The 12,020-nt window shown below is 38.2% G+C and overlaps 1 protein-coding gene across 2 annotated transcripts in view; it reads left to right on the forward strand.

Annotated features, from left to right (window-relative positions):
* Positions 1-12,020, forward strand: part of LOC133546179 (gastrula zinc finger protein XlCGF57.1-like) — a 123,143-nt gene that overhangs the window by 70,706 nt on the left and 40,417 nt on the right. Inside the window, exon 1 of one of the 2 annotated variants that reach the window (XM_061892055.1) lies at positions 9,820-10,248. The exons of the other annotated variant lie outside the window; for it this stretch is intronic. Coding sequence (XP_061748039.1) covers positions 10,146-10,248 — 103 coding nt within the window. The 5' untranslated portion in view covers positions 9,820-10,145. Of the gene's footprint in view, positions 1-9,819; positions 10,249-12,020 lie in introns of those variants that run through there. 2 annotated transcript variants of the gene reach the window in all.

Raw genomic sequence — 12,020 nt, forward strand, 5'->3', positions numbered from 1 at the left:
TTGTACATTCCAACACCTGTTATTATGTTGTACATTCCAACAGGTGTTATTATGTTGTACATTCCAACAGGTGTTATTATGTTGTACATTCCAACACCTGTTATTATGTTGTAAATTCCAACAGGTGTTATTATGTTGTACATTCCAACACCTGTTATTATGTTGTACATTCCAACAGGTGTTATTATGTTGTACATTCCAACACCTGTTATTATGTTGTACATTCCAACACCTATTATTATGTTGTACATTCCAACAGGTGTTATTATGTTGTACATTCCAACACCTGTTATTATGTTGTACATTCCAACAGGTGTTATTATGTTGTACATTCCAACAGGTGTTATTATGTTGTACATTCCAACAGGTGTTATTATGTTGTACATTCCAACACCTGTTATTATGTTGTACATTCCAACACCTGTTATTATGTTGTACATTCCAACACCTGTTATTATGTTGTACATTCCAACAGGTGTTATTATGTTGTACATTCCAACACCTGTTATTATGTTGTACATTCCAACAGGTGTTATTATGTTGTACATTCCAACACCTGTTATTATGTTGTACATACCAACAGGTGTTATTATGTTGTACATTCCAACAGGTGTTATTATGTTGTACATTCCAACAGGTGTTATTATGTTGTACATTCCAACAGGTGTTATTATGTTGTACATTCCAACAGGTGTTATTATGTTGTACATTCCAACAGGTGTTATTATGTTGTACATTCCAACACCTGTTATTATGTTGTACATTCCAACACCTGTTATTATGTTGTACATTCCAACACCTGTTATTATGTTGTACATTCCAACACCTGTTATTATGTTGTACATTCCAACACCTGTTATTATGTTGTACATTCCAACAGGTGTTATTATGTTGTACATTCCAACACCTGTTATTATGTTGTACATTCCAACACCTGTTATTATGTTGTACATTCCAACAGGTGTTATTATGTTGTACATTCCAACAGGTGTTATTATGTTGTACATTCCAACACCTGTTATTATGTTGTACATTCCAACACCTGTTATTATGTTGTACATTCCAACAGGTGTTATTATGTTGTACATTCCAACAGGTGTTATTATGTTGTACATTCCAACAGGTGTTATTATGTTGTACATTCCAACACCTGTTATTATGTTGTACATTCCAACAGGTGTTATTATGTTGTACATTCCAACAGGTGGTATTATGTTGTACATTCCAACAGGTGTTATTATGTTGTACATTCCAACACCTGTTATTATGTTGTACATTCCAACAAGTGTTATTATGTTGTACATCCCAACAGGTGTTATTATGTTGTACATTCCAACAGGTGTTATTATGTTGTACATTCCAACAGGTGGTATTATGTTGTACATTCCAACAGGTGTTATTATGTTGTACATTCCAACACCTGTTATTATGTTGTACATTCCAACAGGTGTTATTATGTTGTACATTCCAACAGGTGTTATTATGTTGTACATTCCAACAAGTGTTATTATGTTGTACATCCCAACAGGTGTTATTATGTTGTACATTCCAACAGGTGTTATTATGTTGTACATTCCAACAGGTGGTATTATGTTGTACATTCCAACACCTGTTATTATGTTGTACATTCCAACAAGTGTTATTATGTTGTACATCCCAACAGGTGTTATTATGTTGTACATTCCAACACCTGTTATTATGTTGTACATTCCAACAAGTGTTATTATGTTGTACATCCCAACAGGTGTTATTATGTTGTACATTCCAACAGGTGTTATTATGTTGTACATTCCAACAGGTGGTATTATGTTGTACATTCCAACAGGTGTTATTATGTTGTACATTCCAACACCTGTTATTATGTTGTACATCCCAACAGGTGTTATTATGTTGTACATTCCAACAGGTATTATTATGTTGTACAGGGCTTACACACCTCCTCTTTCTGCTGTAAACATTGTGAATGATCCACTTGACACTCATGTGGGGAAACTTTGCTTTGATCAAAAAAATAACAGAAAAATCCGCAGCTTATTCCAAAATGATTGTGTGTCTGTCTCCTATGTAATTTCCTTATGGAATAATGTTGTAAATGACATCTGTTGGACCAAAACGTGGTCCCTTCCTAACAGGTATTTACTTCCCAACAAAGTCAAAGAGATATCATTTAAAATCATTCCTGGTTATTACCCTGTAAAGACTGTAATGGTTAAATAGAAGAAGGACATTGATGTTTTGTAACATGCACCCAGAGACTGTTAACCACTTGTTTTATACTTGTGAAAACACTCCATCACTATGGCAGGCATCTGTCGCTTCATCCTGGACAATATTTATGACAAATTTGTGCTTTGCTTTAAAGATGTGATTTTTGGTTTTACACTTTATGAACAAAAATTTGAAAAGGAATTCTACCTTTGCAACCTCATTATTTTATTGGCTAAGTTTTATATTCATAAATGTAAGTTTCTTAATACCCGACCTATCTTTTGTGCCTTTAAAAAAGATTTTGAACTTTACATTAAAACACTCTCTACCTCTAACAACAAAAAAGCTGTGAAAACGATGATGCTGTGTTCCAAATTTAAGTTATTTAATGAATCTGAATGAACCTGTGGCTTTGCACTGTGTTTATTATATATATATATATATATAGATGTTTGTATTCTATTTTTGTTATTTTGAATTTACAACCCCCTGGCGCTGTTTTGTACTGTTTTTATAATGTTTTATAATGTTTTATATTGTTGTTTGGCTTACTGTTTGTAATTGTTGAAATGTATAAATAAAGATTCAAAAAAAAAAAAAGGAAGGCAGCAGAACAGAGCAGTACTGCTTTGTAACGTCAAGTGTGCCAACTGTCGTGAAAGCACATGGACTGAGAAAGACGTGAGCAGGACGCTAATAAGTAGTGATGGGTTGATGAGGCTTCATGTATCGTTTGGACACATTGCAAAACTGTATTGATACTGTGTCAATACTGTGTCACTAAATAATGACATCTGCTGGACAGTAAAAATCTCTACAGGCAGTACATCTAAGAAGGACAGCTCCAGACTTGAGAAACTGATCAGGCGGGCCGGTTCTACAATCGGAATGAAACTGGACTCACTGGTGACGGTGGCAGAGAAGAGGACTGTGGACAAACTAGTGAGCATCCTGGATGATGCCAGTCACCCTCTGCATAGTGTTATCAGTAGCCAGAGGAGCCTGTTCAGTTCTAGACTGCTTCATCCCAAGTGCAGGACTAATAGACTCAAGAACTCCTTTGTCCCACACGCCATTAGACTGTACAACTCCTCTCTGGGGCGGGGGGCGGGGGGTACTAGGATGACAGGGGATGCAAAACAATAACAGTGCAATACGTTTTCATAACATGGTCACTACTGCCTACTTTGTCTTGTTATATTCTTATTTTACTGTTATATTGTTATTCCCATTGTTGCTTTTTAGTTTTTATTCTCATTGTAATATTTCTCTTTTTTGTTTCCATTTAAACCCCCATTATTTACTTTTTACTTATATTTAAATTGATCTTAACTCTGTACACTGCTGCTGGAATTTTAATTTTCCTGAAGGAACTCTCCTGAAGGAATCAATGAAGTACTATCTATCTATCTATCTATCTATCTATCTATCTATCTATCTATCTATCTATCTATCTATCTATCTATCTATCTACTTGTGGACTGGGATTTTTTTTTAACATGCGCTCTGAATACGCACTGTTGATCGATTGATTGAAACTTTTATGTATTAGTAGATTGCACAGTTCAGTACATATTCCGTACCATTTACCACTAAATAGTAACACCCCAATAAGTTTTTCAACTTGTTTAAATCGGGGTCCACGTTAAGCAATTCATGGTAAAAAGTAACTGGGGCCGAGCTGGACTCGAACAACCGCCCTATGGGATTCAATATGAACACTTGTGGTCCTTCATTCTACCAACTCAGCTACCGGAGAAATCAGTTATTATTGTGTTTTAATGTAATTAATAGGATGGTTGTGTGGGCGGGACAATACCGGAGAGTCTCCAGTGGAGACTTAATGAAACGACAAGAAAATGAACACAAATACCTTTTTTTCCGATATATGATCAAAATATTCCCAGACGGCGGAAATGATCTCCGACGACGATAAATGGCAAAAAAAAAAAAGACAAGGACAGAAGTGCGGCGATTCTGTTGGCAGCAGCATCTCCTAAAAGCCAAGTCTTGATCAGACAAGTTTGTCAAATTATCGGCCCATTTCCAAATTACCTTTTGTGTCAAAGATTTTGTAGAAATGTGTTCTGGCACAACTGCAGCCTTTTTTAGATGAAAATAGCACTTTAGATCCATTTCAGTCTGGATACAAAGCTTTGCACAGTACTGAATCTGCACTTTTAAAGGTTTTTAATGACTTGCTTTTAATGTCTGATTCTGGCAGCTCTGCCATTTTAGTGCTTTTAGATCTTACAGCTGCCTTTGACACAGTCGACCACACAATTCTTTTAGAGCGCCTGAGAGACTGTGTGGGTGTCAGGGGGACTGCGTCACAGTGGTTCAGATCTTACCTGTCTGAGAGGTCCTTCTCTGTCAGGCTGGGGGACGCCACCTCCTCTTCTGCCCCGCTTTACTGTGGTGTCCCCCAGGGATCTATTTTAGGCCCCATCCTGTTCGCTCTTTATCTCCTTCCTCTTGGAGATATTTTTAAGAAACATGGAGTGTTTTATCACTTTTATGCAGATGACTGCCAAATTTATATGCCGATTTCAAAAAGCCACGGCCCCCTGACACCCCTTCTTAACTGTCTATGCCACGTCAAGGCTTGGTTAGCCCAGAATTTTTTAATAATGAATGAGGGAAAAACGGAAATTTTAGTTTTTGGTCCGGCCCTCACTGACTTGGGACCATCGGACCTCATCCAAATTTACACTCCTGCGCGCGCTCTGAGGTCCGAGAGCCAGTTCCAGCTCGTGGTGCCCAAGACCAGACTTAAGACAAGGGGAGACAGGGCCTTTTCTGTGGTCGGCCCTAAGCTCTGGAACACTCTGCCCCTCCATGTTCAAACTGCTTCCACAGTGGAGTGTTTTAAGTCTCGTCTTAAATCCCACTTTTATTCTTTGGCTTTTAAAACTACGTGAGTTGTGTGGTCCTCTGTCCTCTGTTGTCCTCTGTGTTTTTTATACATTTTGATTTCTATTTTACTGTTTTAATTGCTTTTACCCTTTAAAATTGTTTTTAATCATATTTTGTTTTTATATTGTTTTTATATTGGTTTTATATTTATTTATTTTGTGTTTTTATTCAGTCATTGGTGGAACACAAAATTGTTTTTTTAATATTGTTTTTAACATGGCTGTGCAGCACTTTGGAAACGTTCTTGTTGTTTGAATGTGCTATATAAATAAAGTGGATTGGATTGGATTGGATTGACAAAGATTGAGAGAAAAGTTGAGAATAAAAGTAAAAATGGGGAGAAAAGGAGAGAACGAAGGTGAAAACAGATAGAAAATGAGAGAAAGAAGGTATAGAGTATGAATATTAAATACAATCAGGTGAGCAGATACCTCAGCTGGGACGAGTTATCTAATCACCTGTTTCCTTTATCAGCAGCGTTGGAAACCATGAGAGGGGCTGGCGATTGAGGAGTGAGAGCCAGACGAAGGAGATCAGGAGAAACGCATGTCATTGAGAGCTGAAAAGCTGAAAGAGACATTGAGCACAAAAAGAAATTGTAAAGAAATAAAAAGTGTGTAACCACTGAACCAGGCGTGGTGTTTCCGTGGAGGGAATGGAGGATCCAGGACGAGGATCTCCACAGGGCTATACAAATAAACATTGATTGACATTGATTGATTGATATTTGTAGTTGCTCAGATGGATGGTGGATGGACTGTGTTGGTAAAGCTTGGCTTGACTGCTGCTGTGTGAGGGGTTGATAGTCTTGAGCCTGGGGGTTGAGAGTGACTGCTGGTTCCTTGGTTCTTTTTAAGTAGGAGCTCATGCCATCAGATGCTGTGTGTGAGGAAGCATGAAGGCTGGAAGCTTTTAAAACTGCTAATTTTGCATCAGCAGCTGCCAATTGAGCATCCAGGTCCATCATTTCCTTTTTCTTTCTGATTTTTTCCCTCTTCTCTTCCAATTTCTTTTCGATATTTTCTTCCTCCTCTTCCAATTTCCTTTTAATCTGTAGTGACTCTTCTTCCAATATCTTTTTGATATTTTCCTCCTCCTCTTCCAAGGCAGCGAGGGCAGCCCTGTCGGCCTCTGCCGGTCTGCGAACTGAGGAGGTTCTAGAATTACTAGAACCAGACCGTGTGTGACTCCCATGTGATTTGTGACTTATATTACTAATGCTGTCATTTGGATTAATTTCGTTTTCGAAATCTTCCATATTTTCCAGGGTTGGTGTTTTTATCCAGGTGTTAACATGCTCAATGAATTAATGTAGATTGATTAATTTGGCTTTGTACCATATGTCGTGATTGATTTGGTCCTCTATTGGTAGAATTGGTAGGCGGGATTTGTGTGCACTTGCGGTTTCCTTTATAACATTGAGATATTTGGTGAAAGCAGATTGCACGTCCATTAGGTCCTCTCCATTTTCCATCATTTCCATGATATGTTTCTGCATGTTGCTTGCCTTGTTTAATTTAGATCTCCTCTCCTTCTCAAGTGTTTCAATTCTGTGCATTAGGGCTTTTGGTGTCATTTTCACTGTGCGTTTTTTTTTTTACATCAGATGTTTGATCTGTGTCATACTTGCCAACCTTGAGACCTCCGATTTCGGGGGGTGGGGGTTGGTGGTGGGGGGCATGGTCAGGGTGGGGCGTGGTTGGGGGCGTGGTTAAGAGGGAAGGAGTATATTTACCGCTAGATTCATAGATTACCAAGTCAAGTATTTCATATATATCAATCAATCAATCAATCAATCAATCAATCAATGTTTATTTATATATCCCTAAATCACTCGTGTCTCAAAGGGCTGCACAAACCACAACACAAAACACCATATATATATATATATATATATATATATATAAAATAAATACTTGAATTTCAGTGTTCATTTATTTACACATTTACACACACATAACACTCATTTACTCATTGTTGAGTTAAGGGTTGAATCGTCCATCCTTTTTCTAACCATATGCAAGTGCAGTAGATGGCAGTATTGTCCTGTTTAAGAGTTTCACAACAATGCTGTTTGGCAGACGAACTGCTTTACGGTAGACGAAAACGGACTGCTGTTGTTGTATGTTGTTTTACCACGCTGGGAGGACGTTAATGAAACTGCCTAACAATAAACCCACATAAGAAACCAATAACTCGCCCTCGATCATTTTACAGTTATAACATCATTGGGCAGACACGCTCTTTATACATGTCACTCAGGTCCGCATGGAGCTGGAGGGGGCGTGGCCTCCAGCTCCGCCTGAATTTCGGGAGAAAATTGTCCCAGGAGGTTTTCGGGAGAGGCGCTGAATTTCGGGAGTCTCCCGGAAAATCCAGGAGTGTTGGTAAGTATGATCTGTGTCCACCTGTTTTTCCATCTCTGCAGGTTGTGACTGATTTTCAATCATTTCTGACAGTTCAGCCTGTGAGGGTTCCATTTGACCTTTAATTGTATCACACATTGAATGCGTTACTTTTGACTCCATTAACACATGATCATGCATTTCCAAAGCATTGTATTTTCCTTTCCCAGGATCCATGATTATGCACAACCCACAATTCAAAATCAGATCAAATATATGGAAACCTTGTTAATGTCACTCAAAACACCAAACATCAAAACCGCAACTATTCATTTGCATTTGTTCAAACCAAAACCTCACTCACGAATGGGCTTGGACAAGGAATCATAAAACACCACCTTGTATTTTAAATGTACCCACGAACGGGTTGCAATCATGCACAACATCTCCTGGAAAATACCCACTATCGGGTTCAATAACATTGAATATTAACCACCAATGCATTGGATTTTTTGTTGCTGTCTTTGTGTGCACACACTGTTATATGGCCATATATTATCCCGTGTAGCGCGCTACATACCTTTACTTCATGCTGGCCTGTGACTTTGTTCTTGTCTTCAAAAGATTTTCTTCGAAAAGAGTTCCATATCTTTGAAAAGAGTACACAACTTCAAACAGCGCTGCTCAGCTGTCGCTCCAAAGTGATATCTGTTTGTCGAGACATTATGTATTTTGCATCTAAAGGTCGGAGGTTCTGATGATAGTGAAAGCTAAGAGATGAACAATGTCTCCCTCGTTCAGAATACGCAAATTCACACTTATTTAGTTAGTTCTTGAATAAAAATTTGAGTTTTGCCCCATTTGAGAAAAATCCCTCAGAGTATTTACTATTTCTTTTTTTTTAATTACTTAAGTGAAATGCTTTAAAAATAGAATGTGAGGTTACAGTGCACTTGACCTTAACATGTATAATAATCATAGTTTGAGTTTGTGCCAAATTTGAGGAAAATCCATCAAATAATTCTTGAGATATGGCTTTAACAATGTGCTAAGTTAAGACAAAATAATAAAAAAAATACCCAAGACCTGCTGTGACATCAACACATTGTTTTGTTCATGTAAACATTGTTTTATACCATATTGTGTACAGATTCTAAACTGTAATGCAGTTTTTGTTGTATTTCCATTTTTTGTCATTATTCGATATTTTGATTGTTGTCAGCCATTTTGGGCCAAAGTGTTCTTTATTTTATTTTATTTCTTTACTTCCTCTTACAACAAATTATCTGCTGAAAATTTTAATGTATAAAACATTATTGTTAAGCAAAATGTACCATGTGTATGTTCAATTGTACAGGTTGCTATTCACTTACTTTGAAGCATTTTTTTTCATTTGTTTTATATGTTTCATGGTTTAAATTTAAATTAAAGTATACCAATGCTAAAATACCTGTATCAAATGTTAGGTATATGCATTAATGTCAATTTGTTAGAGAGAGTCTGTTTCTAGAATGAATGTAAATATATTTACAAGAAAAAATAGCTGCATAAGATTTTCGTTTTTTTATCATTCCTATTTTTATACATTTATGGCTCTTAAAAAAACTGCCAGGATATTTTGCGGAGAACGTTTAACCTAATGTCCACAATGGCATTGTGTAGGCAAAAAAAGAGTAGTGCCCGGACGTGGGAACGAAAATCACTTTCTAGCCACTTTTTCCTGGTTCACCTTATGGCCTATAACTAAGAGTTTCCCGCTTGTCTCCAACCTTTCCCCCATGCATTTCTGAGAGTGTGTGCCTCACCGACACTCTGCTGTTAACAGGCGGCCTTTCTTCTTAAATAGATTATTACATTGTAAAATAACAGACACTTTACTTATGCTTGTCCTTACATTTTGGACGCATGGCTGCAATGGTTGTGATCTCTCGGATGCAGAATTTTAGAATAGAATAGAAAGTACTTTATTGATCCCTGGGGAAATTCAGCACCACAGTTCGCTCATAATAGACAATAATAATTTACTCCAGTAAAACCAGCAAACCAGTAATTACAGTCTGCAAATTGTGTTGTTGTTGAATGATATTTATCAGATTTAAAGTCAAATACAGTTTATATACATGTCTGTCTATCTGTGTTGGCCCTGCGATGAGATGGCGACCTGTCCAGGGTGTACGGCGCCTTCCGCCTGAATGCAGCTGAGATAGGCTCCAGCACACCCCGCCATCCCTAAAGGGACACACAGTCGATAAAGGGATGGATGGATCATTGGTGGCCGTGATTTTTTTGTGTAGACACCATGAAAACATACATTTAGAATGAATCGTTCATGACTTGCCCATCACGATGACTCGTTGGCCCCGCCCCTAAGTGACGCATGCGTGGAGGATATGCTCCTCGCAGCAAAGTCCTCCTTTACTCCACACACGCTTCTAAGCCTCGGCACATCTACTAACTACACTTTATTCATCCTCCGTGTCAGCATCAACTCCACTCGTCTCACTCAACTTTGGACATTATTAGGCCCGCTTAGATTGCTCGTTGTTTGAGCGCGCTAGTTAGCTTAGCATGCTAGTTAGCTTAGCTTGTTAGCCGCTAACAAAGAGACGCGGATTTGATCAACACATCGCTTAGTTAAGATCAAGTGTGAGAGTAAAGTGTTGTGATTGTGTGAAAATGTGTGAAAGAACCATAGCAGAGTACGAGGAGGAACTTTGTCCAACTAAAGAGGAGAAGGAGCGACCACATCAAAAACCTCAAGTTGTGTTACACAGAACAGGTTTGTTTACTTCTTACTCTCACATCTTTACTAACTTTATATTTCATCATGAACATGACGTGTTAGATTAATAATTTATCAATAGGTGTACTCAAACACATGATTGTTATTGTGTTATTAATGTGATTATCAGACAGCAGTCATTTCCACTAGATAATGTTCAAATATAGGTGATTTGGCACACTTATAATTAAAAAAACAAAAATAATGTTGTCTTTCATACGATATGTAGTAGTATTGTATATGTGGACGGGGGCCCTGCTTTGGTAATAATGTGTACCCCTTTCAGAGATCACATTTAGTTCCACTTCAAACATTCACATGTTGCACAATGAGATGAGATGGTATAACGTGAACAGTTCTGGAACTTTCTAACTCGGGGGAAAGAACGGGATCTCGTTGGAAGCGCGATGTATGAGCAGACGCTGTTTGGGTATAACAAAATGGTGTCTGCCAATTTAGTTTACAACTTCACTACATCAGTAGTTGTCAAACTTTTTTCACCAAGTACTAACTCAGAAAATACTTGGATTTCCAAGTACCACCATCATGAACAGCATTAAAATATAGTAGCATAGTAGGCCTTAATTATTCATTAATAACAAGGAAGACACATTATTTAACAAGTATATTTAATATTTTAGTTACTGTAACAGTACACACAGTTTGAACAGTAACACAGTTTTTGCATGTTGGAAAATAAAACAATGTACATAAAAAATGAAATAATATTTGGCGTACCATTAGGTGATACCCGTGTACCACTAGTGGTACACGTACCACAGTTTTAGAATCCCTGCTCGATCGGTTCAAGAAGACATGATCAATGCACGCGTGTGCAGAGACAAGGTCACTTCCATTTTTTTTGTTTCACGTCAGTTATGTTCCTGCATGTTGTCACTACTATAGTTTTCTTTTTTGCAATCTTTATTTGAATAACAATTTCACATAAAAGATGACATGCTGATCATTTAAAAAATTACAGAGCCCCTAAAGGGACATGGGTACAATTTTTTTTGAGATATGTATCTTGTGCGCACCAGAAACTATGATGCAGCTTCCTCAGTTGACCTCTGACCTGGTCCACAGAGATGACTAATGTTTGCGTAGAGGTGGAGGAGGAGGAGGAGGAGGGGGTTGCAACCATGGCTGGGGAGGGGGAGAAGAAAAGGGGGTGGATGCAATGAAGATTGGGGGGTGGGGAGAACAGTACTGGTTAAACCGGTTGAAGAAGTTCTTCATCTCATTTGGCCCTCTCTATTGTCCCCCCTACTGCTCTGGTCTTTGTCTTGTGGCCTGTGATGGTTTTCACACCTTCCCAGACCTCCATCATGTTGTTCTGCTCCAGCTTCTTCCTGTAGCTGTCCTTAGTCTTCCTCACGCGTCCTTTCACCTCCCGCTGTGCTGCTCTCATTGCCTCCCTGTCTCCACTCCAGAAGGGAGCTTTCTTCTTGTTGAGCACAGCTTGAACCTCCTGTGTTACCCAGGGTTTGTCATTAGGGTAGCACTGAACAGTCTTAGCAGGGCAGGTCACGTCTAGGCAGAAGTTGAGGTAATCCGTAGGACAGTGAGTCAGACCATCAATGTCCTCACCATGTGGAAACTGTGTTCCATTTGTCTGTCACAGAATGACATCACACTAAGATGTTCAGTGACAGTTTTATTTAGCTATTTAGCCTTTTTGTTCAGTATCAATCAGTCAATGTTATTTATACAGCCCTAAATCACAAGCGTCTCAAAGGGCAAAAAAAATGGCAGTACACATCTTCCAA

Source organism: Nerophis ophidion, linkage group LG29, assembly GCF_033978795.1.
Source record: "Nerophis ophidion isolate RoL-2023_Sa linkage group LG29, RoL_Noph_v1.0, whole genome shotgun sequence".
Lineage (NCBI taxonomy): Eukaryota > Metazoa > Chordata > Actinopteri > Syngnathiformes > Syngnathidae > Nerophis > Nerophis ophidion.